Source organism: Taudactylus pleione, unplaced genomic scaffold (assembly GCF_031769625.1).
Source record: "Taudactylus pleione unplaced genomic scaffold, aTauple2 ptg000278l, whole genome shotgun sequence".
NCBI classification, from domain to species: Eukaryota; Metazoa; Chordata; class Amphibia; order Anura; family Myobatrachidae; genus Taudactylus; species Taudactylus pleione.
In genome coordinates, this window is record NW_028284680.1 from 4,589,254 (window position 1) to 4,614,833 (window position 25,580).

At 46.9% G+C, this 25,580-nt stretch overlaps 1 protein-coding gene across 3 annotated transcripts in view; it reads right to left on the bottom strand.

The window, feature by feature from the left end:
• The window catches only part of CCDC15 (coiled-coil domain containing 15), a 47,151-nt gene that overhangs the window by 17,594 nt on the left and 3,977 nt on the right, over positions 1-25,580 (bottom strand). The window contains exons 2-6 of one of the 3 annotated variants that reach the window (XM_088481847.1): positions 16,672-16,821; positions 16,057-16,272; positions 4,624-4,734; positions 2,883-3,050; positions 442-561 (exon numbers count right to left, since the gene is read on the bottom strand). In XM_088481847.1, coding sequence (XP_088337973.1) covers positions 442-561; positions 2,883-3,050; positions 4,624-4,734; positions 16,057-16,272; positions 16,672-16,821 — 765 coding nt within the window. The remainder of the gene's footprint in view (positions 1-441; positions 562-2,882; positions 3,051-4,623; positions 4,735-16,056; positions 16,273-16,671; positions 16,822-25,580) is intronic. The other 2 variants (XM_088481848.1, XM_088481849.1) reach the window with 2 other exon arrangements.

Here is a 25,580-nt window from a genome sequence, read left to right on the forward strand (position 1 = left end):
ATTAGTATTTCATTATGTACTTTATAAAGTAATACATTATTTATGTCTCCAATGCATGCGTTATTGCAGGTGTGACCAACCAGCTGTTGCAAAACTACAAGTCCCAGCATGCTTTACCAGCTGATCAGTGGGAGGGCATGCTGTGACTTGTAGTCTCAACAGCTGGAGAGCCACAGGTTGGCCAGGCCTGCTTTATTTGGTCCGCCTATGAGCAGAGCCCATGGCCAATGGTACACTGCTTGTAGGAATGTTATTGGGAGTATACAGCACACAGGTGGAGTTGCCCCTTTAAGAGAGAAAGCAGGAACAAAGATTTGGAGCTAGTTAAAGGTGAATGGAGGATTTGACAGTCAGCCAAGAGCCGATCCCTTAAAATATTGAGATCACATTAGAATTATAAGAAATAATAACAAATTAATTAGTCATTGTTTTTCCACATACTTGTTTTCGGTTTTCCTCCTCATCAACGCCCGGGCGAAGTACAAGAGCCGCATGATAATCTGTGTTAAATGCCGGAGCTGGCCCAGTGGGATAAGGTTCCTTCATCAACCGATGACATATCTGAAAATTCAATCATCAGAATAACCAGATGGTACAGTAATGGGGGTAATGTAGTCATGCCCCAGGAAGAAGAGATCAGATAGTGTACACTAGAACCACAGTGTGTAGTAATGGGGGTAATGCAGTCATGCCCCAGGAAGAGGAGATCAGATAGTGTACACTAGAACCACAGTGTGTAGTAATGGGGGTAATGCAGTCATGCCCCAGGAAGAGGAGATCAGATAGTGTACACTAGAACCACAGTGTGTAGTAATGGGGGTAATGCAGTCATGCCCCAGGAAGAGGAGATCGGATAGTGTACACTAGAACCACAGTGTGTAGTAATGGGGGTAATGTAGTCATGCCCCAGGAAGAGGAGATCAGATAGTGTACACTAGAACCACAGGGTGCAGTAATGGGGGTAATGCAGTCATGCCCCAGGAAGAGGAGATCAGATAGTGTACACTAGAACCACAGGGTGCACTAATGGGGGTAATGCGGTCATGCCCCAGGAAGAGGTGATCAGATAGTGTACACTAGAACCACAGTGTGTAGTAATGGGGGTAATGTAGTCATGCCCCAGGAAGAGGTGATCAGATAGTGTACACTAGAACCACAGGGTGCAGTAATGGGGGTAGTGTAGTCATGCCCCAGGAAGAGGTGATCAGATAGTGTACACTAGAACCACAGGGTGCAGTAATGGGGGTAATGCAGTCATGCCCCAGGAAGAGGTGATCAGATAGTGTACACTAGAACCACAGGGTGCAGTAATGGGGGTAATGCAGTCATGCCCCAGGAAGAGGAGATCAGATAGTGTACACTAGAACCACAGTGTGTAGTAATGGGGGTAATGCAGTCATGCCCCAGGAAGAGGAGATCGGATAGTGTACACTAGAACCACAGTGTGTAGTAATGGGGGTAATGTAGTCATGCCCCAGGAAGAGGAGATCAGATAGTGTACACTAGAACCACAGGGTGCAGTAATGGGGGTAATGCAGTCATGCCCCAGGAAGAGGAGATCGGATAGTGTACACTAGAACCACAGTGTGTAGTAATGGGGGTAATGTAGTCATGCCCCAGGAAGAGGTGATCAGATAGTGTACACTAGAACCACAGGGTGCAGTAATGGGGGTAATGCAGTCATGCCCCAGGAAGAGGTGATCAGATAGTGTACACTAGAACCACAGGGTGCAGTAATGGGGGTAATGCAGTCATGCCCCAGGAAGAGGAGATCAGATAGTGTACACTAGAACCACAGGGTGCAGTAATGTGGGTAATGCAGTCATGCCCCAGGAAGAGGAGATCAGATAGTGTACACTAGAAGCACAGGGTGCACTAATGGGGGTAATGCGGTCATGCCCCAGGAAGAGGTGATCAGATAGTGTACACTAGAACCACAGTGTGTAGTAATGGGGGTAATGTAGTCATGCCCCAGGAAGAGGTGATCAGATAGTGTACACTAGAACCTGGTGAGAACCACAGGGTGCAGTAATGGGGGTAATGTGGTCATGCCCCAGGAAGAGGTGATCAGATAGTGGGCCTGATTCAGAGCCGGTCGCTATTTGCGCTCGCTCGTCAAGAAAATAGGGGTGGCTATTCAAATGAACCGTTCGCTGTTTGCGGTCTGTTCACGCCTCTAGGTCTGAACGAGCGAACAAAACTTGCGGTCGTTTTTTGGGAAACTACGCCCCCTGGCCGCTCGCATCCTACGTCATGTCCGCTATTTATTAGATTAATCGAGTACATCGAACAGGGTATGAGCTGCTCGCTATTCTTGTGGTTGGTTTTTGCTACCACAATTTTGCGAACAGTTCTGGCTAAAAAAAACCAAGTGATGTGGTCAATGACGCTGCTGTTTTAATTATGCACACCCATAAAACGCCCGTTTTGACCTTTAAGCACGCCTGCGATCGGATTTCCACTCCCCGTTTTCAAGCACCTTCCCCTGTTACCACCCACATACGCCTCATCCTGTCACTCAAATTATCAGGCATTCGCTATTTTGCGAGCACATGAATTTCGGCCCGCACTGACTGGTTCGCGCAATGCGTATAACGATCCGTACGCATGCGCAGTTGGGCAAACATCGCTCGGAGCGAACGAGCTGCCGCTTACCAGTGGCTCTGAATCAGGCCCAGTGTACACTAGAACCTGGTGAGAACCACAGTCGGAGTGTGCAGTTATGATGGGGGTATTTGTGCAAGTAACTAGTTTCATTAGCATTCAATGGAATGAACCTGGAAGTGATGCCAGCCTACTGTAAGTGATGGGCCCTCCTGTGCACTGCTGCTTTCCTGCATGTAATATATTGTAATGTCACAATAATGATATAGTGTGCTCACCATACTCACAGGTTTTCCATGCGGCACTGCGTTTACATTCTCCCGAAGCTGCTCCTCTGAATTGTGAGCAAGGAGCTCCACAGGAAGGTCATGATGTCCTCTCAGAAGGGACTCATCCTCCTCAGCTCCTGGCCTATGTAGGATTGGGGACCTCCGAGAGATTGGATTCTGCAGAAAAATATAAACAAACCGTTAAAATACCTCAATCAAGTTGTCATAGTAGATATGCAAATTGCCAATTAGCGCATCACGCCTATTGCCAACTAGCGTGCAGGGGCAATGCACATACCTCCTATGCCAACTAGCGTGCAGGCAGCAATCCACATAACTATGCCAACTTGGACAATAATTTACAGGCTTACTTCAGTTTGTCTGCATATATAACATAATAATGAATCTGTTTGCGGATCATATCTTGTGTTTTCGCTCTGTGCATGCTCAGGGATCGGGGACAAAGCTTATGCAAGAACGGGAGATGCACAATGGACGCATCTCAGCGACACCTCCACTTACAACTGAGGGGCGTTCCCACATAGGCAATGAGGGTGTGTCGACAGGAACTGAGTGCTGTGCAGAGCTGTACACCAGGGATAGGGCTGCTCTGCTCCCGACGACGGCTATGAAACCAAGCGTACAGATAGTGGTGGTCTGGCCGGACAGATCTGTACAATTCTATGTATACTGTAAAAGTTGCAGTAGGGGGCATATAGGCCCTACTGGGTCACAGACTAAGCTGACTGGCTCCTGAACTATTCTGTGATCTCTGCATTAGAGTCATTCAAAGGTGTGCAAATGTGGGAGAGGAAAACCCCCCACGTATTCATCAGTACTGATAATGAGAAGTCCATTGTGAGGCAATCTAGTCTGAGAAGGACCCAGTGAAATACCCAGTCCCTTTATCTGCACAAGGCAGACACTGTCCATGTCAAAAGTCCCTGAGAATTTGCTTCTGAGGGACCGCTTACATCAAACCATAATGAGTTTACTGACTCTCCGCCACTATAGTCCGCTGTCTGCATATCCCGGACACTTCTCACGGAGCTCCCTGCAAGGAGCAAATCACTTTGCCTGCCACTATTTCTGGTTACTTTTATTTCCGTGGACACCGGGGCAACTCTCTGAATCCGGTACAATCCTGGTAAATCCATGACGCGTAGCATCCCTACCCTAATCCTGATAGGAATACCCTAACCCCACACTGTAAAGCCAAACATCACCCTAACCATAACCCCTAAGCCAACCCTAATACCCTAACCCTAAAGGGCAGACTGGATGGGCCTTGTGGTTCATATCTGCCATTCTATAACTTTTTTTTTTTTATCAAGAAGAGAGAGAGACTGAAGCAATAGCCCAAAATACTGTATTACACCCTGTCCTCCGGGAGTCTGTTCTGCTGTTGACAGAGGTAAAAGACTGGGACAGCCCAGAGAGGCAGGAGAGATGGGCAGGATGGAGGAAGACGACCTAGATATTGTGCGATGGAGAATGTCTATTACTTTTATCGCTGAGATACCTGCAGAGTGAATGGCTAACATTGGTCTTGCAACATACAATTACTTGAATAAAAGATTTACGAGCTGTAGCTCTCGGGGATATAAAGACATCATAAACTGGGAATTTGGGACTAGGTGTTTCAGCCCCTGTAAGACACACTGTTGACATTGAGCGGTTTGGAGGATGTCATTACTTTGCCCTTTGGAATGGTGTACAGTAATAGGCCATAAAATATTATTGCACTCACGTCTCTGGTGGTAGAGACCTTCCAGATGCCGCCAGGCAGGGTTAACTCCTCGCTCTCCACAGTCTTCAGAGCGGCCAGCCTGTCGCGCACGTGGCGCATGGATTTCTTCAGCTGTTTACAAAACAAGACAGATACATTAACTACACGGAGAAAATTCCCCAGATCTTTCCCTAGTGATCTGGAAAGGATAGTGTTAATCCTGCATGCCATAGGAAGCTCTCTCATACACACACACTCTCATGGTTGGATCAGCCGGATTAGCGGTAACCCTGTCAGGTGTATATTACCGCAGATAGCCAATATGCAATACTAAGAACATGTCATTGCAGCTAGAATGGAGCCCATTTGCTAATAATAACAGAAATAATGATCTAATAACTAAAAATAGCGGTAATCGGAGTTATTGAAGTTTCTAAAACGCCTTCATCTAGCACATTAGCAAACTACGGGACCTTAGGACTTTACCAGCTGTCAGTGATCTCGGTTATAGTTAGCTATTACATGCATCGCCTTCACGTGAGGATTAGTTCTGTTTATGTACAGCCGTCCCAGGCTTTCATTTTACTTTCATGATTCAGGTCATGGGCACAGAGAGGGACAGTTCTGCCTCTATATATGTATTTATCATGGGGCTCATCTCACCATTGTAAAGGGAAAATACAAACTATAGATATTAGGAATCTTTGATGTCTACACACAGTTTACACTTATATTAAATGTTATTCTTCTCCAGTCAACCCAGTTAACTAATTTCCCGCTACACAGCCATTTATGACCCCACCACACACCTCCAACACTTACGCTCCCAGCAGTCTGACAGATCTCTACCTGCGCTATATGCAAAATCCCTATGCAGACACAGATCCTGCCAGTGCGCATACCGCTTACCGCTGCTGGTAATGTATAGTTGAAATGAATAGAACATCCTAAATCAGGCCCATATACCGGATAGGATATGGGCCTGATTGCCTGATGGGCCATATACCGGAATGCAATCGCCTACGGATCGCAGTTGCTAAAATATGCTAATTCCTGCCAAAGCTCAGCCGCCATAAAGACGCCCTCTGCTGCCTTCTCATATCCGTCCATCGCTCTTCTGTATAAACATCGTACCATCGCCGCACATCCGGCAGTCATGCAACATTTACGCCAGGTCTGACCAGCCGCAGACACTGCGAGTCTCCTCGCACGCAGAGAGCGCTCACGCTGCGTATGCAATCGCAGCGGCTAATATATGCACACCAATGAAACGGCGTTTATAAGTACAGACACGCCTGTGTTCTTCCAAACCCATCACCGCCCCCAAATTCTGACAGCATGACACTCACTTTGCGATGGATTCCTCTGTGCGTCCATAATCGCAATCCGATCGCTGTGCATGTGCAGCTTGTACACGCATGCGATTGGCTAACAATCGCTCTATCTGCATCCGTAATCACAAATGCGTACGCTACTGAATCAGGCCCTATGATCATAAAGACGACATATGTAGGCAGACTATTTTTGGACGAGACCTACTCCCCTCCGGAACAGAAATCCGCATGGCTAACGTTATGTCATAGTAGACAATTGGCAGGTCGACAAATTCCCCCGCGTCCCCCTATCCACGCACACATCATTCAGCGTTATAAAGCTCAGGTTTGTGATCCACAATTGTGACTAATATTGATGGGCTGCCTGCTCGTACAGCATTAATGTGCACGGCATTCCAGCCTAAGTGCTGACCCGGTATTAGGCAGCCTCTTCTATGTTGTAGCGGCTGTCACACTGTAAACCAGCGGCCTCGTCTCTGCCCGAGATGTACTAACCTTGCTTAGCTCAATGACATCAGTGATCACAGTCGCTTGTATGATGCGGTGGATGTTCTATACACTGTTAATGTAAATGGCCAGCCTTATCTAGGTCAGAGCTACGTGAAATAGTATAATCCTGTCTAAATGGTACCTAAGTGTGATTGGGCAGCATTAGTCCCTGTGTCGCCAGCAAAAGACATAGGGCCTGATTCAGACCTGTTCGCTATATGCGTACGCTCGCAAGCGGCCCGATGTTCTGGGTACGCGCATGCTTCGTTCTGCGCGAACTACTCACTGCGATCGCATACCGCTCGCTCGCCCTGCAAAGACAGCCCAGTGTAATGAGTAAGAGGAGAGGCTGTTTGTGGGTGGTAACAGGGGCAGGACACAACGGGAGGTTGGAGATGCGAACGCAGGCGTGTTTCACGCCGTTTTAGAGGCATGCATAATTAACAGGCAGCGTCATAGGACACGTCACTTGCCTTTTTTTTTACACTGATTTCCTCGCAATGCCTGCGGTAGGGTAAAGCTACCACACGCGCTGCGTTCACATCCGATGGTGCTCGATGTACCAGTGTTTTAATACACTTCCTGGAGATGACCTGGTGCTGGTGGGCGGCTCTGCCTGTGCGATTGGGCGTACGCATACACAAAGTGGCCGCTCGCTAAGACATGGTGGGCGTGCTTATGCCTTGCCGAGCGTTCGCTTCCCGTGGCATCACTTTGACAAATTTGCATACGCATCCAGCCAGCGTACGCAGATAGCGAACGGGTCTGAATCAGGCCCATAGTACATAGTGCGAACGAGAGGACACCAGTTGAATTCAGCAGTGATCTGGGCGGTGTGTGTAAAACCAGCCGAGTCCAGGATCTACTCCCAGACCTCAGGTTTACAGAACAAACACGTTCCAGTAATAACAGCCCACAACACATTAATAACACACAATATTGTGATCATTGCACAACAATTATTATTAATTCACAAAAGCAGATAATCATAGTATTGTTATTATCTTTTATTTATAAAGGCGCCACAAAGGTTCTGTATCGTATATTAAAACAGTACACAATCATCCGTTTTATTCTTTCCAATAGAGCAGTGTGTGCAGTCACAATACTGTCTGCACTGTGTGACTGATTATCAATCACTGTGGGAGCGATGCAATTGATTTTGCCGGCGGCTGGTAGTGCCAGGCGTCCAACGGAGAAATTCAATTGTTGCTCCTATAGAGCAGGAACAGCCGCCGGCATTTCTGCTCACCCCTCCGGAGGGGACTAGCAGAAATATGCAATAAATCCTGATTTGGGGTCCCAAACCTGGACTGTAGATGGATTTAGGCGTTTTACGCGGCTAAACCCAATCTAATTGGCTGTGAAGAGTGCGATTAATTGGCGCCCAAAACAACTGAATTGCAACATCCGGCATCCGTTAATTACCGCATTGTGAAAAACAGTTGAATCGCACCCCTTGCGTCAAGGTCAGCCAGGTCTCACTGTATGTCTGGCTCCCTTCACTTGTGTCACTAGGCTACAGCTACAGAGGTTACCGGCAATAACACTACTAAGTAACGATTGTCTGCAGCACAGTAACTATGGCACAAGCTATCAGGAAATGAAACTGCAGCGCCAATAATAGAACTGTAATAATGTAAAAAGCTTCCCCGTAAATAGATCCCAACTTTACGCATCAAAGTAGGTTTAAATACGTGGGCTGATTGAAAAGTAATGGGAGTGCCTCTGTTTTTCGGTCCCATAGGTAGATGTGGCAACGCTATGCACCTGGTTATTGTGAAGCTCATACATCGATGTGTCTGAACCTGCGGTTGGACTGCTGTAGTCTTCTCTGTTTGGTCACAACGAGTGGAAGATCTTCGTACATTTCGTCATAAAGGACAATGTGTCTGAGATTATGTCAGAGATGTGTGATTTAATTTTATGTTAAACTTAGATATAGCAGAAAGAAAACTCATGAAATGTTACGGCAAGCATATGGTGGAGAAACAATTAGCCGTGCTGCAGTATTTCGGTGGTGGAAGAACTTCAAAGATGGTAATACGTCAGTGACTGATGAAACGCGTTCTGGGAGACCATCTGCCGCGGTTACAGATGTCACCATTAACAAAGCTGCGGAGATGTTGCCAAACGGCAGAAGGATAACTTTATGCAAACTTCAGCTTCACTTGGCATCTCATGCCAACGGGTTCAGCATATTGTGCCAAAGGAACTGAAAATGCATCGCGTGTGCCAGGTGGTTACCCAGAAATCTCGTAGAAGAGCAGACGTGACGACGAGTTAAATCCTGCAAGAACACAGTTCGAATGTCGGAGAGGATGCCCGATTTCCTGATATCGATTGTGACGCGTGACGAATCGTGAATTCGTTATTATAATCCGGAATCCAAACAGTCTTGTGTATGGAAACATTTCCAATTTTTGCAAGTTTAACACAAAATTCAATCGCACATCTCTGACATAATCTCACAGATACGTCTTCCTCATGACACCTCCATGACGAAACGTACGAAGATCTTCCACTCGCTGTGACCAAACAAAGAAGACTATGGCAATCCAACCGCAGGTTCAGACACATAGATGTATGAGCTTCACACAGCATAGCGTTGCCACGTCTACCTATGGGACAGAAAAACAGAGGCAGTCTCATTACTTTTCAGTCAGCCTCGTATTATGCACAATTTAATGCATAGTATCCCACTGCAGGAAAATGACTGAGAAGCATCATTTATTCTCTGGGGAAAAAAGGGTATTATCCACTAAATATGGAAAAGAAGGGAGCGCTGATAAAGATCATAAACCATTTAATTGAAATACATAGATAAGAGAAATAAAAATAAGATTCAATTCACATAATAAAAAACATAAGGTATTTGTACATTTGTCGAAATGGAGACTGATTCTCATGCAAATGAATAGTTGCACAGTGGCAATGTTAATATATGAGTTATGTCCGTAGTTTAGAAGATAATGTTGCTGTTATAAATAACTTATATAGGATCATAAATGTCCAATCATAAGTGAATGATTTCAATTCCAGACAGACAAGGAAACACTGTGAACCAGTGCTATCCTGACTAGTGTTCTTGTGCTGGGATATAAAAAAGGGGAGGTATTCCAGTAAATGAAAAAATAAAAAATAAACAAGGGTTAACCCAGAAGATTGAGATGACTGTATTAAGTAAGGATAATAGAACCAGTACTTAGCTGATGAATGAAATTAACCAGACCGATCTCAGTGACAATCAGTTGGTAATCCTCCTAGTCCCGTCTTCTCGTGGCAGGCAGTGTCCAGAATGCCGCTCTGGGGTGACCTGGGATCGGAAGACAGCGGTGAAGGATAGTGCTCAGCCTGAGCTGCTCCGTGGGTATTGGAGCGTAAGATGCAGTCCTCGCTCTTTCTGGTCACACCGCAAGTGGAGCGGGTGAAGCCGGTGTAATGCAGCTCGTCTTAAGTGGATGGAGTGCAGCGGCTGACTAATAAACCAGCCGGGCTGAATGGAGCTTTAACATCTTAGCAATCCTTTGGGTCAAGGAAGGTGGTGGCTGAGTGAAAGCCGGTCAGGCTAAGCAGAGAAAGCTCGTGGAGGTCTGGGCAGTCCTGCTGGGGGGTAAACTGTGGATGGTGAGAATATAGGATATCCTAACGCGTTTCTCTGCCTGTGGTGGTCCGGCAGTTTCCTCAGAGGTATTGTTTCCTACTTCTCACACAGACTTAATTATACTCTTAATAATTCAACAGAATTGGGTACCAGGTGTGGTCTCAGTTGTTACTCATGTGTCATAATGAAGGAGAGATTTATTCTAACATTGCTAGATGCATAAAGAATGCTTGAAAGACATTTGCTCTTAGTCAATAATTCGAACACACAATACTTGTACATATACTTCAAATTATTTTTATAACTGTATTTAAACAATTCATTTTAAATTACTTATTTTTTTAAAATTTTTTATATAAGTAGTAAATCCAACACAGAAAATAAAATATATAATATAAAAATATAAAAGACCAAAGAGAGGGTCCAAAAATGAAATGATCATAACATGACAATCGTAGTAAGAGCGCATAAAAAATGATTGATGCATATATTATTATACAGAAAAAACTAAAAAAGCTACAAAGTAAAATATTTATAATGTGAGGTTAGATGTCAACTACTAAGTGTTTGTGACATAATTGTAAAATAGGAAGGAAGGAATAAATGGAAAAACATATGGTCTAATCAGAATAAAACCGTAATCAGAAGGTAAATACATTCGTAAAAGAAAAGTAAAGTAAAAAAGAAGAAACATAGTGATAATCGTAATAATTAGAAATAAGAACTCTTGTGATAAGAGAATAAAAATCAATAGATGTAAATAGGGTATAATTAATTGACTTAGAAACATCGCAAAAGAGACTTAAAATGGATAATGGAATAATTGTAGGTAAGTTGATGAAAATGAATATATGAATAATAGTATTACTAATATAGAAAAATTATATACAAAAAAAATGATAATAAAAATTACTATACCCTAGTAAGCAAAGCTAAATAGTATTAAATGTATGTAATGCACCAATAGAATTAAATACAGAGAAGGAAAAATTAAGTAATTAGGGTCAGATATTTAAAGAGTGTGAGTATGAGATACAGATAAAGATTCTAGTAAGGAAAATGTAGAACCAATAGCAATGGGTGAGTGAGCTGATAATGAATCCAAGTGGGACAGATGTGGAAGAAAGTGCAGCGTCGGCATCTCCACGTCTCTGAGATATATTTAGACTCAGAGTATGGGGACATGCCGACGGTGCACCAAATCCAACTAGACAACTAAGTAATATGGCCGTAGAGAATCATCCTATGTTAACCCAAAGTGAGCCCACAGGGAACTGTGGTCGCAGACTAGGGAGAACATACAGGGATGATTTCAAATGTTGTTTAATTTGACCGTGTCGTTAAGACCTAATGGAGTCATCGTGTTGAGCTTAAAACTCCAATAGGCTTCACGTCTACATAAAGTCTTAAACCTATCGCCACCTCTTGGTGTACATTTAATTTTTTCTATGGCCATGACTGTCATACTTTTCTTAACATTCTGACGACAATTATTAATGTGATGTGAAAGGCTATGTAATTTGTAGCCCTTTAGAACATTTCGTCTATGCTCCAAAAACCTAATGTGTAGGCTCCGAATAGTCCTGCCTACATATTGGATGCCGCAATTACATTGTATTAAGTATATGACAAATTGTGACCTACAGTTCAAAAAACTGGTGACGTCAAACCTTTCTTTAGTGGTAAACGAAATGAAAGTCGTGCAGTTCTTATTTATATGTTGGCAGGTAATGCATCTATCTCGTCCACATTTAAAATATCCCTTGGGTTTAGGTGGTAACCAATCTACAGATGTGTCTATGTTAATGTTGGAAAAAATACTAGGGGCTAATTTCTGTTTTAGAGTCATCGCTTTTCTAAAGACAACTTTTCTTTTTACAGGAAGAAGTGAAGCTAGATATTTGTCATGTTGTAAAACTTGTGTGTTTCTGTTTATAATCTCTGTGATTTTACTTGCTGCTGAATTGTATTATCTGTCATATTTAATATTCTACTTTCCACCTTCTTACTGTTTGAATGTTTTTTATGTAATAAGGTCTCTCTTGAACACAACTGAGCTTCACAAAGGGCTTTATCCAAAATCTGGTGGGGATAGCCCTTAATTTCGAAGGCTTTATACATCTCTTTAGTTTGTTGGTTAAAAGATAATTCCGTGGAACAATTCCTTCTTAAACGCAGGAATTGACCTTTCAGTATGTTATCTTTCCAAGGTTTATGATTACTACTTTTATAATTGAGATAGTTCTGACAATCTACTTCTTTAATATACGTTGCCGAGTGTAATTTTCCAGCAGAAACATGAACTTTGATATCCAAAAAATTAATTGTTTCGTAATGGAAATTATAAGTGAATTTTAACCCATATGGAAAGACACTTATATTCTACTAACTTGTGATGTAGAATCATTATATACAAATATTCTACATGAATTTGGATTGATTGCAGTAACAACATTAGAAATCATCCCTGTATGTTCTCCCTAGTCTGCGACCACAGTTCCCTGTGGGCTCACTTTGGGTTAACATAGGATGATTCTCTACGGCCATATTACTTAGTTGTCTAGTTGGATTTGGTGCACCGTCGGCATGTCCCCATACTCTGAGTCTAAATATATCTCAGACGTGGAGATGCACTTTCTTCCACATCTGTCCCACTTGGATTCATTATCAGCTCGCTCACCCATTTCTATTGGTTCCACATTTTCCTTACTAGAATCTTTATCTGTATCTCATACTCACACTCTTTAAATATCTGACCCTAATTACTTAATTTTTCCTTCTCTGTATTTAATTCTATTGGTGCATTACATACATTTAATACTATTTAGCTTTGCTTACTAGGGTATAGTAATTTTTATTATCATTTTTTTCTATATAATTTTTCTATATTAGTAATACTATTATTCATATATTCATTATCATCAACTTACCTACAATTATTCCATTATCCATTTTAAGTCTCTTTTGCGATGTTTCTAAGTCAATTAATTATACCCTATTTACATCTATTGATTTTTATTCTCTTATCACAAGAGTTATTTCTAATTATTACGATTATCACTATGTTTCTTCTTTTTTACTTTACTTTTACGAATGTATTTACCTTCTGATTACGGTTTTATTCTGATTAGACCATATGTTTTTCCATTTATTCCTTCCTTCCTATTTTACAATTATGTCACAAACACTTAGTAGTTGACATCTAGCCTCACATTATAAATATTTTACTTTGTAGCTTTTTTAGTTTTTTCTGTATAATAATATATGCATCAATCATTTTTTTATGCGCTCTTACTACGATTGTCATGTTATGATCATTTCATTTTTGGACCCTCTCTTTGGTCTTTTATATTATATATTTTATTTTCTATGTTGGATTTACTACTTATATATATATATAAAAAAAAATAAAAAATAAGTAATTTAAAATGAATTGTTTAAATACAGTTATAAAAATAATTTGAAGTATATGTACAAGTATTGTGTGTTCGAATTATTGACTAAGAGCAAATGTCTTTCATGCATCTAGCAATGTTAGAATAAATCTCTCCTTCATTATGACACATGAGTAACAACTGAGACCACACCTGGTACCCGATTCTGTTTAATTATTAAGAGTATAATTAAGTCTGTGTGAGAAGTAGGAAACAATACCTCTGAGGAAACTGCCGGACCACCACAGGCAGAGAAACGCGTTAGGATATCCTATATTCTCACCATCCACAGTTTACCCCCCAGCAGGACTGCCCAGACCTCCACGAGCTGTCTCTGCTTAGCCTGACCAGCTTTCACTCAGCCACCACCTTCCTTGACCCAAAGGATTGCTAAGATGTTAATGCTCCATTCAGCCCGGCTGGTTTATTAGTCAGCCGCTGCACTCCATCCACTTAAGACGAGCTGCATTACACCGGCTTCACCCGCTCCACTCGCGGTGTGACCAGAAAGAGCGAGGACTGCATCTTACGCTCCAATACCCACAGAGAAGCTCAGGCTGAGCACTATCCTTCACCGCTGTCTTCCGATCCCAGGTCACCCCAGAGCGGCATTCCGGACACTGCCTGCCATGAGAAGACGGGACTAGGAGGATTACCAACTGATTGTCACTGAGATCGGTCTGGTTAATTTCATTCATCAGCTAAGTACTGGTTCTATTATCCTTACTTAATACAGTCATCTCAATCATCTGGGTTAACCCTTGTTTATTTTTTATTTTTTCATTTACTGGAATACCTCCCCTTTTTTATATCACAGCACAAGAACACTAGTCAGGATAGCACTGGTTCACAGTGATTCCTTGTCTGTCTGGAATTGAAATCATTCACTTATGATTGGACATTTATGATCCTATATAAGTTATTTATAACAGCAACATTATCTTTTAAACTACGGACATAACTCATATATTAACATTGCCACTGTGCAACTATTCATTTGCATGAGAATCAGTCTCCATTTCGACAAATGTACAAATACCTTATGTTTTTTGTTATGTGAATTGAATCTTATGTTTATTTCTCTTATCTATGTATTTCAATTAAATGGTTTATGATCTTTATCAGCGCTCCCTTCTTTTCCATATCTTCTTTCATAGGGGCTAGCCACCCCTCAGGTGTAGCTGCTCTTAGATTTCATTTTTTCCAGACCACAGCGCCCGGTCTCTTGTATTTTATCCACTAAATAGTCTATGGTCTATATTCCTATACTGCCACTAGGGGAGCTGTCCTGTTACACTATATACAGATAAATGCTCTCATACAATAAGACGCTAACACATCTGATACTGCCACTAGGGGAGCTGTCCTGTTACACTATATACAGATAAATGCTCTCCTACAATAAGACGCTAACACATCTGATACTGCCACTAGGGGAGCTGTCCTGTTACACTATATACAGATAAATGCTCTCCTACAATAAGACGCTAACACATCTGATACTGCCACTAGGGGAGCTGTCCTGTTACACTAAATACAGATAAATGCTCTCCTACAATAAGACGCTAACACATCTGATACTGCCACTAGGGGAACTGTCCTGTTACACTATATACAGATAAATGCTCTCCTACAACATCTGATACTGCCACTAGGGGAGCTGTCCTGTTACACTATATACAGATAAATGCTCTCCTACAGTAAGACGCTAACACATCTGATACTGTGATACTGCCACTAGGGGAGCTGTCCTGTTACACTATATACAGATAAATGCTCACCTACAATAAGACGCTAACACATCTGATACTGCCACTAGGGGAGCTGTCCTGTTACACTATATACAGATAAATGCTCTCCTACAACATCTGATACTGCCACTAGGGGAACTGTCCTGTTACACTATATACAGATAAATGCTCTCCTACAACATCTGATACTGCCACTAGGGGAGCTGTCCTGTTACACTATATACAGATAAATGCTCTCCTACAACATCTGATACTGCCACTAGGGGAGCTGTCCTGTTACACTATATACAGATAAATGCTCTCCTACAACATCTGATACTGCCACTAGGGGAGCTGTCCTGTTAAACTATATACAGATAAATGCTTTCCTACAATAAGACGCTAACACATCTCATTGGATTCATCAGATGCCGACTGGGGCTGGAGGAAAACAGAATCTGCTGATGACCGCAGGCTGTCAGTAGGTTTGAGTAACTGCACCCACAGGCCTGGATACCAGGCCACTGGATCTCTCCAAGTGGGTCACTTGTGTGGATAGACAAGCCAAGTGCTCAGTGTCCTGGCAGGATCACCATGCCCGCCTGTACATTGGCAGTGTTACATTTCCAGTACAGAATTAGCCAAGATGCAATTCCCATGCCGAGCATACGCAAAATATAAGGCGGCAGGAGGATGGACGCAACATCTGACCACTTTCCTACATCAGGTCACATAATAGGTCCTACAGAAGTGGCCTTTCCCGGCTAGGTCTAATGATGGACACCGTGATATCAGGACATCTACGCACAGGCCTGACGCGGCTGACCACCACTATCCCGTCACAGACATCGGAAAACACTCACCATTTTAGTATGCTGCTTAAATAACTTATTTCCATGTTCATCTCTTTCCTCCTGGTCCTCCTCAAGGTCGCTGTCAATCTTCTGCGCCGGCACACAGCGGGCACGAGGGCAACAAATGGCAACTTGCGTATTACGGTAAATACAAGTGTTCCTCTTCGGGGTAAAGGGCACGGCAGCGTCAGAAGACTGTTTGACGATAACACCCTCCCTGGCGAGCTGAGCGAGAGAGTCATGGTTAGACAAGTCCATCGCTTCCATTCTGATGTGTCAGGCAGCAGTAGGAGCAATGTATACAACCTACTTACCTGCCCTTAGCGGGGAACCCATCCCTATTCTAGTACTGCACTCATATCGGGAGCACTCTTACTTCACGGTGCTGCTAAGGTAGGGCTCAACAAATTTTTCTAAAATCTAGGAGCCAGGACAAAAGTGTAGGAGGCACAATACATGATGGAGCAGACTGGGCCAGGCATACACTTATGATACAGGGGAGAGGGAGCAGACAGAGAAGGCAGACACTGCATATAACACAGGGAAGAGGGAGTGTGACCGAATCAAGTAAACCCTATACATTATACAGCTATACGGAAGTAGGACAATACTTTCACAACTTACCGCATCATAGGATTTCTGGAGCTGTTGCCTCTTACGCTGTTTGGCATGCTGATTAACCCTACGCTTCACCTCCCCTTGAAAGCGTATCAATCTCTGCTGTTTCTCCTGTTGATAGTGAATTAGTTGTTCTTCAACTTGTTCAGCGGACACCTGTAACAAGGCGATGCAGAGGGTCGAGTGAGACAGCCCAGCAACATGAAACTAGGACTACAGTAGATTATAGCAAAGACTCATCACCATCTGTCCCAGTGACAGTGACTTAGAACAGTAAAGGTAAGTACAATGGTGTCAATTGGCACATATATATGGCAATAATAATTCACAGAACTGTTCAACAATTCCAGGATAACAAGAGTTAAGGGGGGGTATCCACTAGACGATTTAGTTGAACGATTGAACGATAACGATCGTTTGATTGTTCAATCGTTTGCAAAAGTGTCTAAAACGACCAGCGATGCACGTGCCCGCTGGTCGTTTAGACATTATCATCTTTACAATATGTTGGTCAACCAGACGATATCGTCAGGTTCAACATGTTTCCAGATGATTGATAACCCTGCACTGAACGACTGCTCGTTCAGTGCAGGCTTATAACATGACTGACAAACGACTGAACGATTACAAATGTCGTAATCGTGCAGTCGTTTTCAGATCTTGTAGTGGATACCCGCCTTTACTGTAGTTTTATTTACTGGTCTCCAGCAAAGGACTAAAAACCATGTAAATATGCCATCTAATGGCTGCATCTAGTACTACATCCAACCTGTCATCACACAAACCAGAGAGATTATGCTACAAGAAATGATTATTACCCAAACTCTCACCAGTGAGGCATAGATAGAAGTTGGGTGTAAGAACCTGGCTTCTAATAGCAGGAGGCATGTTTTACCCAATCTTCCTGGACTGGTCTGACAGCAGCCTCACTGATTCTTTGATTGTCTACATGTTGGGCACGGGATGTAGTCTAAAGCCCGGCTGTCAGGATGCCGGCACCGGAATCTCAACACCAGTCAGAATCCTGACGGTAAGTAACGGGGCTAGGGGGAGGATTAGGGGTTAGGCACTAGGGGGAGGGTTAGGATTAAGCAGTAGGGGGAGGTTAGTTTTAGGGTGCAGGGAGGAAGGGTTAGGTTTAGGTGTTAGGACCTCTAACCCCTAAACATCCAAGGTTGAATACTACTTGGAGCCACTTGCAGTAGAGGACCAAACATCAGATAGAATTGGAGGAAATGGAGCTAACAGGTCCTAGACACCGGTGGTCTCTCTCCTCTGTCAGGTAGTCTCTAGACCTGTATGTGGCCCTTGCAAGGATAGGATGTCAGTCACTTAATGCGTTTCAAACGGCACAGTCCTTCATCAGAAGCGCGATGGACTGTGCAGTCCGAAATGCGTTAAACAGGTGACTTCCTATATAAGGTTGTTAATCATTTGATCCATTACTGCAAGTGGCACCAATTAGTATTCCATTACATAGCTGGTGCTATATGCTTTTAGCATGTTATGAAATGCGAGTGCAATTGTACATTTTTCTTTGTGTTTATTATGAAGAGAAAGGTGGAGGCTCGTTTTGTATCACAGGCTGCCAGCAGAAGTTGTGTGCACATATCTGGATCATTTAACGTATCCATCACCTTGAACTCTGCCATGTTCCTCTAACCATTCCTGAGCAATATATGCCATGTGGCTGAGCGCATTATCCTGCTGAGAGAGACCATTGCCATTAGGGAATACAGTTACCATGAAGGTGTACTTGGCCGGCAACATTGCTTAGGTAGGTGGCACATGTCAAAGTAACATCCACATGAATGGCAGGACCCCAGGCTTCCCAGCAGAACTTTGCCCAGAGCATCACACTGCCTCCGCTGGCTTCCCTTCTTCCCACAGTGCATTCTGGTGCAATCTTTTATCCCGGTAAAAGAAGCACAGGCATTTGGCCGTCCAGGTGATGTAAAAGAAAATGTGATTCATCAGACCAGGCCACATTCTTCCATTGCTCCATGGTCCAATTCTGACGTTCGTGTACCCATTGCAGGCATTTTCACGTACCCATTGTAGTGCATGGGCACTCTAATCCCATACGCTGAAAGCTACAATGTATTGTGGAGATGTATTTTAACTCTTCCTGCTTTGCCTCGCAAAGCAGGAAGCGGTACAGACAAGATGCATGAACATCTCGTCTGCCGGGGTGAGGGAGTGAAAACTCCCCCATCAGCATCCCTGACAGAGCCCACAGCGCATCAGCCTAGTGCTACTGTGCTATCTCACCTCCTAGCCGTCTCCAGGGGGCATGCGCGAGATCTCACGTGCAGCCCGGAGCCAGCAACCGCCGCAGCCAGGGACGATGCTGTCCCTGCTGTGGCGTTAGGGCAACGACAGCCGCAGCTGTGAAAATCGATAGCTGCAGCTGTCAGAACGGTCAGTGCATTGGATGGACATCAGCATGCTATATCGTAAATAGAAGTTCTGATAATGATGGGGGCACATAGCGCCCCTGTCATTTAACACCCAGCCCCCACATTAATACATAGGGGAGAAGCTGTTTAAGCGCACATAACGTGCACTGACACCACTAAACCCTCATATCAGCTCTTCATACATCGGTGTGTTCTGACTCCATTCATAGCCAGCTATTTGTGCCACAGTAGTTCTTATGTGGGATTGGACCAGACGGGCTAGCCTTTGCCCCCCACACGCATCAATGTGCCGCTGGCACCCATGATCCTGTCACAGATTCACCAGTTGGCCACTTTTGGTAGGTACTTACCACTGCGTACCGGGATCATTCCACAAGACGTTCCGTTTCGAAGATGCTCTGCCCCATTACAGGTCACCATTCATCAGAGATGGTAAACACCAGCGCAATTTTTATACAAACGAAAAATCCACTGGTATTTACCAATACTTACCCCTACGGCGAGATCCAGCTAAATCCTCCTCCTCTGCGAGGTCATTCGCTGGGCTGCTGGCAGCCTAGCACTGCCAGCGATGGAGATCTTGTGTAATGCGCATGCGCGATGGTCCGTCTGTGCATATGCATGACACAGGGACTCGACCGTGCCTAGAAGGCTTTTCTGAAACCGAAAAAAGGCAGCGCCAGGTTCCCACTGCTGGGAATGGGGAGCGCATCACTCTCGATATCTAAAAAATAGCGAAAGTAATGCATAACAGAGGTAATTTTAGATTACCGCTGTTTGTTAAATCCAGACAGGGCAGCATAACCCCTTAAGCGGGCACTAAAGGGGTCATACTTCGATGATAAATGGGGCCTCAATTGGGTTGTCACAGTCACTGAGATCCTTACGCTGCACATTTTTCCCGTTTCCAGCACATCTATTTCAAAAACAGAGAGTTCACTTGTTGCCTCATATATCCCAGCCCTAGTTAGGTGGGTATGGGGGTGATGGGGTGCAACAGTGTATTAGCACAGCTGGGGGTGATGGAGTGCAGCAGTGTAGTAGCACAGCTTGGTATGAGGGTGATTGGGTACAGCAGTGTATCAAGCATAGCTGGGTATGGGGGTGATGGGGGGCAGCAGTGTATTAGCACAGCTGGGTATGGGGTGATGGGGGGCAGCAGTGTAATAGCACAGCTGGGTATGGGGGTGATGGGGGGCAGCAGTGTATTAGCACAGCTGGGTATAGGGGTGATGGGGTGCAGTAGTGTAGTAGCACAGCTGGGTATGGGGGTGATGGGGTGCAGCAGTGTAGTAGCACAGCTGGGTATGGGGGTGATGGGGGGCAGCAGTGTAGTAGCACAGCTGGGTATGGGGGTGATGGGGAGCAGGAGTGTATTAGCACAGCTGGGGTATGGGGGTGATGGGGAGCAGCAGTGTAGTAACACAGCTGGGTATGGAGGTGATGGGGAGCAGCAGTGTATTAGCACAGCTGGGTATGGGGGTGATGGGGTGCAGCAGTGTATTAGCACAGCTGGGTATGGGGGTGATGGGGAGCAGCAGTGTATTAGCACAGCTGGGTATGGGGGTGATGGGGGGCAGCAGTGTATTAGCACAGCTGGGTATGGGGGTGATGGGGGGCAGCAGTGTAGTAGCACAGCTGGGTATGGGGGTGATGGGGGGCAGCAGTGTAGTAGCACAGCTGGGTATGGGGGTGATGGGGGGCAGCAGTGTATTAGCACAGCTGGGGGTATGGGGGTGATGGGGATCAGCAGTGTAGTAGTACAGCTGGGTATGGGGTGATGGGGTACAGCAGTGTATTAGCACAGCTGGGTATGGGGGTGATGGGGTGCAGCAGTGTAGTAGCACAGCTGGGTATGGGGGTGATGGTGTGCAGCAGTGTATTAGCACAGCTGGGTATGGAGGTGATGGGGTGCAGCAGTGTATTAGCACAGCTGGGTATGGGGGCAACAGTGTATTAGCACAGCTGGGTATGGGGGTGATGGGGAGCAGCAGTGTATTAGCACAGCTGGGTATGGAGGTGATGGGGTGCAGCAGTGCATTAGCACAGCTAGGTATGGGGGTGATGGGGTACAGCAGTGCATTAGCACAGCTGGGTATGGGGGCAACAGTGTATTAGCACAGCTGGGTATGGGGGCGATGGGGTACCGCAGTGTAGTAGCACAGCTGGGTATGGGGGTGATGGGGGGCAGCAGTGTATTAGCACAGCTGGGTATGGGGGCGATGGGGTGCAGCAGTGTATTAGCACAGCTGGGTATGGGGGCGATGGGGTGCAGCAGTGTATTAGCACAGCTGGGTATGGGGGCGATGGGGGGCAGCAGTGTATTAGCACAGCTGGGTATGGGGGCAGCGATGAGGGGCAGCAGTGTATTACCACACCTGGGTATGGGGGTGATGGGGTGCAGCAGTGTATTAGCACACCTGGGTATGGGGGTGATGGGGGGCAGCAGTGTATTAGCACACCTGGGTATGGGGGTGATGGGGGGCAGCAGTGTATTAGCACACCTGGGTATGGGGGTGATGGGGGGCAGCAGTGTATTAGCACACCTGGGTATGGGGGTGATGGGGGGCAGCAGTGTATTAGCACACCTGGGTATGGGGGTGATGGGGGGCAGCAGTGTATTAGCACAGCTGGGGGTATGGGGGTGATGGGGGGCAGCAGTGTAGTAGCACAGCTGGGTATGGGGGTGATGGGGGGCAGCAGTGTAGTAGCACAGCTGGGTATGGGGGTGATGGGGGGCAGCAGTGTAGTAGCACAGCTGGGTATGGGGGTGATGGGGGGCAGCAGTGTAGTAGCACAGCTGGGTATGGGGGTGATGGGGGGCAGCAGTGTATTAGCACAGCTGGGTATGGGGGTGATGGGGGGCAGCAGTGTATTAGCACAGCTGAGTATGGGGGTGATGGGGGGCAGCAGTGTATTAGCACAGCTGGGTATGGGGGTGATGGGGTACAGCAGTGTATTAGTACAGCTGGGTATGGGGGTGATGGGGTGCAGCAGTGTATTAGCACAGCTGGGTATGGGGGTGATGGGGTGCAGCAGTGTATTAGCACAGCTGGGTATGGGGGTGATGGGGGGCAGCAGTGTATTAGCACTCCTGGGTATGGGGGTGATGGGGGGCAGCAGTGTATTAGCACAGCTGGGGGTATGGGGGTGATGGGGGGCAGCAGTGTAGTAGCACAGCTGGGTATGGGGGTGATGGGGGGCAGCAGTGTAGTAGCACAGCTGGGTATGGGGGTGATGGGGGGCAGCAGTGTATTAGCACAGCTGGGGGTATGGGGGTGATGGGGGGCAGCAGTGTATTAGCACAGCTGGGGGTATGGGGGTGATGGGGGGCAGCAGTGTATTAGCACAGCTGGGGGTATGGGGGTGATGGGGGGCAGCAGTGTATTAGCACAGCTGGGTATGGGGGTGATGGGGAGCAGCAGTGTAGTAACACAGCTGGGTATGGGGGTGATGGGGGGCAGCAGTGTAGTAGCACAGCTGGGTATGGGGGTGATGGGGGCAGCAGTGTAGTAGCACAGCTGGGTATGGGGGTGATGGGGGGCAGCAGTGTATTAGCACAGCTGGGGGTATGGGGGTGATGGGGGGCAGCAGTGTAGTAGCACAGCTGGGTATGGGGGTGATGGGGGGCAGCAGTGTATTAGCACAGCTGGGGGTATGGGGGTGATGGGGGGCAGCAGTGTAGTAGCACAGCTGGGTATGGGGTGATGGGGTACAGCAGTGTATTAGCACAGCTGGGTATGGGGGTGATGGGGTGCAGCAGTGTAGTAGCACAGCTGGGTATGGGGGTGATGGGGTGCAGCAGTGTATTAGCACAGCTGGGTATGGAGGTGATGGGGTGCAGCAGTGTATTAGCACAGCTGGGTATGGGGGCAACAGTGTATTAGCACAGCTGGGTATGGGGGTGATGGGGAGCAGCAGTGTATTAGCACAGCTGGGTATGGAGGTGATGGGGTGCAGCAGTGCATTAGCACAGCTAGGTATGGGGGTGATGGGGTACAGCAGTGCATTAGCACAGCTGGGTATGGGGGCAACAGTGTATTAGCACAGCTGGGTATGGGGGCGATGGGGTGCCGCAGTGTAGTAGCACACCTGGGTATGGGGGTGATGGGGGGCAGCAGTGTATTAGCACAGCTGGGTATGGGGGCGATGGGGTGCAGCAGTGTATTAGCACAGCTGGGTATGGGGCGATGGGGTGCAGCAGTGTATTAGCACAGCTGGGTATGTGGGCGATGGGGGGCAGCAGTGTATTAGCACAGCTGGGTATGGTGGCAGCGATGGGGGGCAGCAGTGTATTACCACACCTGGGTATGGGGGTGATGGGGTGCAGCAGTGTATTAGCACACCTGGGTATGGGGGTGATGGGGGGCAGCAGTGTATTAGCACACCTGGGTATGGGGGTGATGGGGGGCAGCAGTGTATTAGCACACCTGGGTATGGGGGTGATGGGGGGCAGCAGTGTAATAGCACACCTGGGTATGGGGGTGATGGGGGGCAGCAGTGTATTAGCACACCTGGGTATGGGGGTGATGGGGGGCAGCAGTGTATTAGCACACCTGGGTATGGGGGTGATGGGGGGCAGCAGTGTATTAGCACAGCTGGGGGTATGGGGGTGATGGGGGGCAGCAGTGTAGTAGCACAGCTGGGTATGGGGGTGATGGGGGGCAGCAGTGTATTAGCACAGCTGGGTATGGGGGTGATGGGGGGCAGCAGTGTATTAGCACAGCTGAGTATGGGGGTGATGGGGGGCAGCAGTGTATTAGCACAGCTGGGTATGGGGTGATGGGGGGCAGCAGTGTATTAGCACAGCTGGGTATGGGGGTGATGGGGGGCAGCAGTGTATTAGCACAGCTGGGTATGGGGGTGATGGGGTGCAGCAGTGTATTAGCACAGCTGGGTATGGGGGTGATGGGGGGCAGCAGTGTATTAGCACACCTGGGTATGGGGGTGATGGGGGGCAGCAGTGTATTAGCACAGCTGGGGGTATGGGGGTGATGGGGTACAGCAGTGTAGTAGCACAGCTGGGTATGGGGGTGATGGGGTGCAGCAGTGTATTAGCACAGCTGGGTATGGGGGTGATGGGGGGCAGCAGTGTATTAGCACAGCTGGGTATGGGGGTGATGGGGGGCAGCAGTGAATTAGCACAGCTAGGTATGGGGGTGATGGGGGGCAGCAGTGTAGTAGCACAGCTGGGTATGGGGGTGATGGGGGGCAGCAGTGTAGTAGCACAGCTGGGTATGGGGGTGATGGGGGGCAGCAGTGTATTAGCACAGCTGGGTATGGGGGTGATGGGGGGCAGCAGTGTATTAGCACAGCTGGGTATGGGGGTGATGGGGGGCAGCAGTGAATTAGCACAGCTAGGTATGGGGGTGATGGGGGGCAGCAGTGTAGTAGCACAGCTGGGTATGGGGGTGATGGGGGGCAGCAGTGTAGTAGCACAGCTGGGTATGGGGGTGATGGGGGGCAGCAGTGTAGTAGCACAGCTGGGTATGGGGGTGATGGGGGGCAGCAGTGTATTAGCACAGCTGGGGGTATGGGGGTGATGGGGATCAGCAGTGTAGTAGTACAGCTGGGTATGGGGTGATGGGGTACAGCAGTGTATTAGCACAGCTGGGTATGGGGGTGATGGGGTGCAGCAGTGTAGTAGCACAGCTGGGTATGGGGGTGATGGTGTGCAGCAGTGTATTAGCACAGCTGGGTATGGAGGTGATGGGGTGCAGCAGTGTATTAGCACAGCTGGGTATGGGGGCAACAGTATTAGCACAGCTGGGTATGGGGGTGATGGGGAGCAGCAGTGTATTAGCACAGCTGGGTATGGAGGTGATGGGGTGCAGCAGTGCATTAGCACAGCTAGGTATGGGGGTGATGGGGTACAGCAGTGCATTAGCACAGCTGGGTATGGGGGCAACAGTGTATTAGCACAGCTGGGTATGGGGGCGATGGGGTACCGCAGTGTAGTAGCACAGCTGGGTATGGGGGTGATGGGGGGCAGCAGTGTATTAGCACAGCTGGGTATGGGGGCGATGGGGTGCAGCAGTGTATTAGCACAGCTGGGTATGGGGGCGATGGGGTGCAGCAGTGTATTAGCACAGCTGGGTATGGGGGCGATGGGGGGCAGCAGTGTATTAGCACAGCTGGGTATGGGGGCAGCGATGAGGGGCAGCAGTGTATTACCACACCTGGGTATGGGGGTGATGGGGTGCAGCAGTGTATTAGCACACCTGGGTATGGGGGTGATGGGGGGCAGCAGTGTATTAGCACACCTGGGTATGGGGGTGATGGGGGGCAGCAGTGTATTAGCACACCTGGGTATGGGGGTGATGGGGGGCAGCAGTGTATTAGCACACCTGGGTATGGGGGTGATGGGGGGCAGCAGTGTATTAGCACAGCTGGGGGTATGGGGGTGATGGGGGGCAGCAGTGTAGTAGCACAGCTGGGTATGGGGGTGATGGGGGGCAGCAGTGTAGTAGCACAGCTGGGTATGGGGGTGATGGG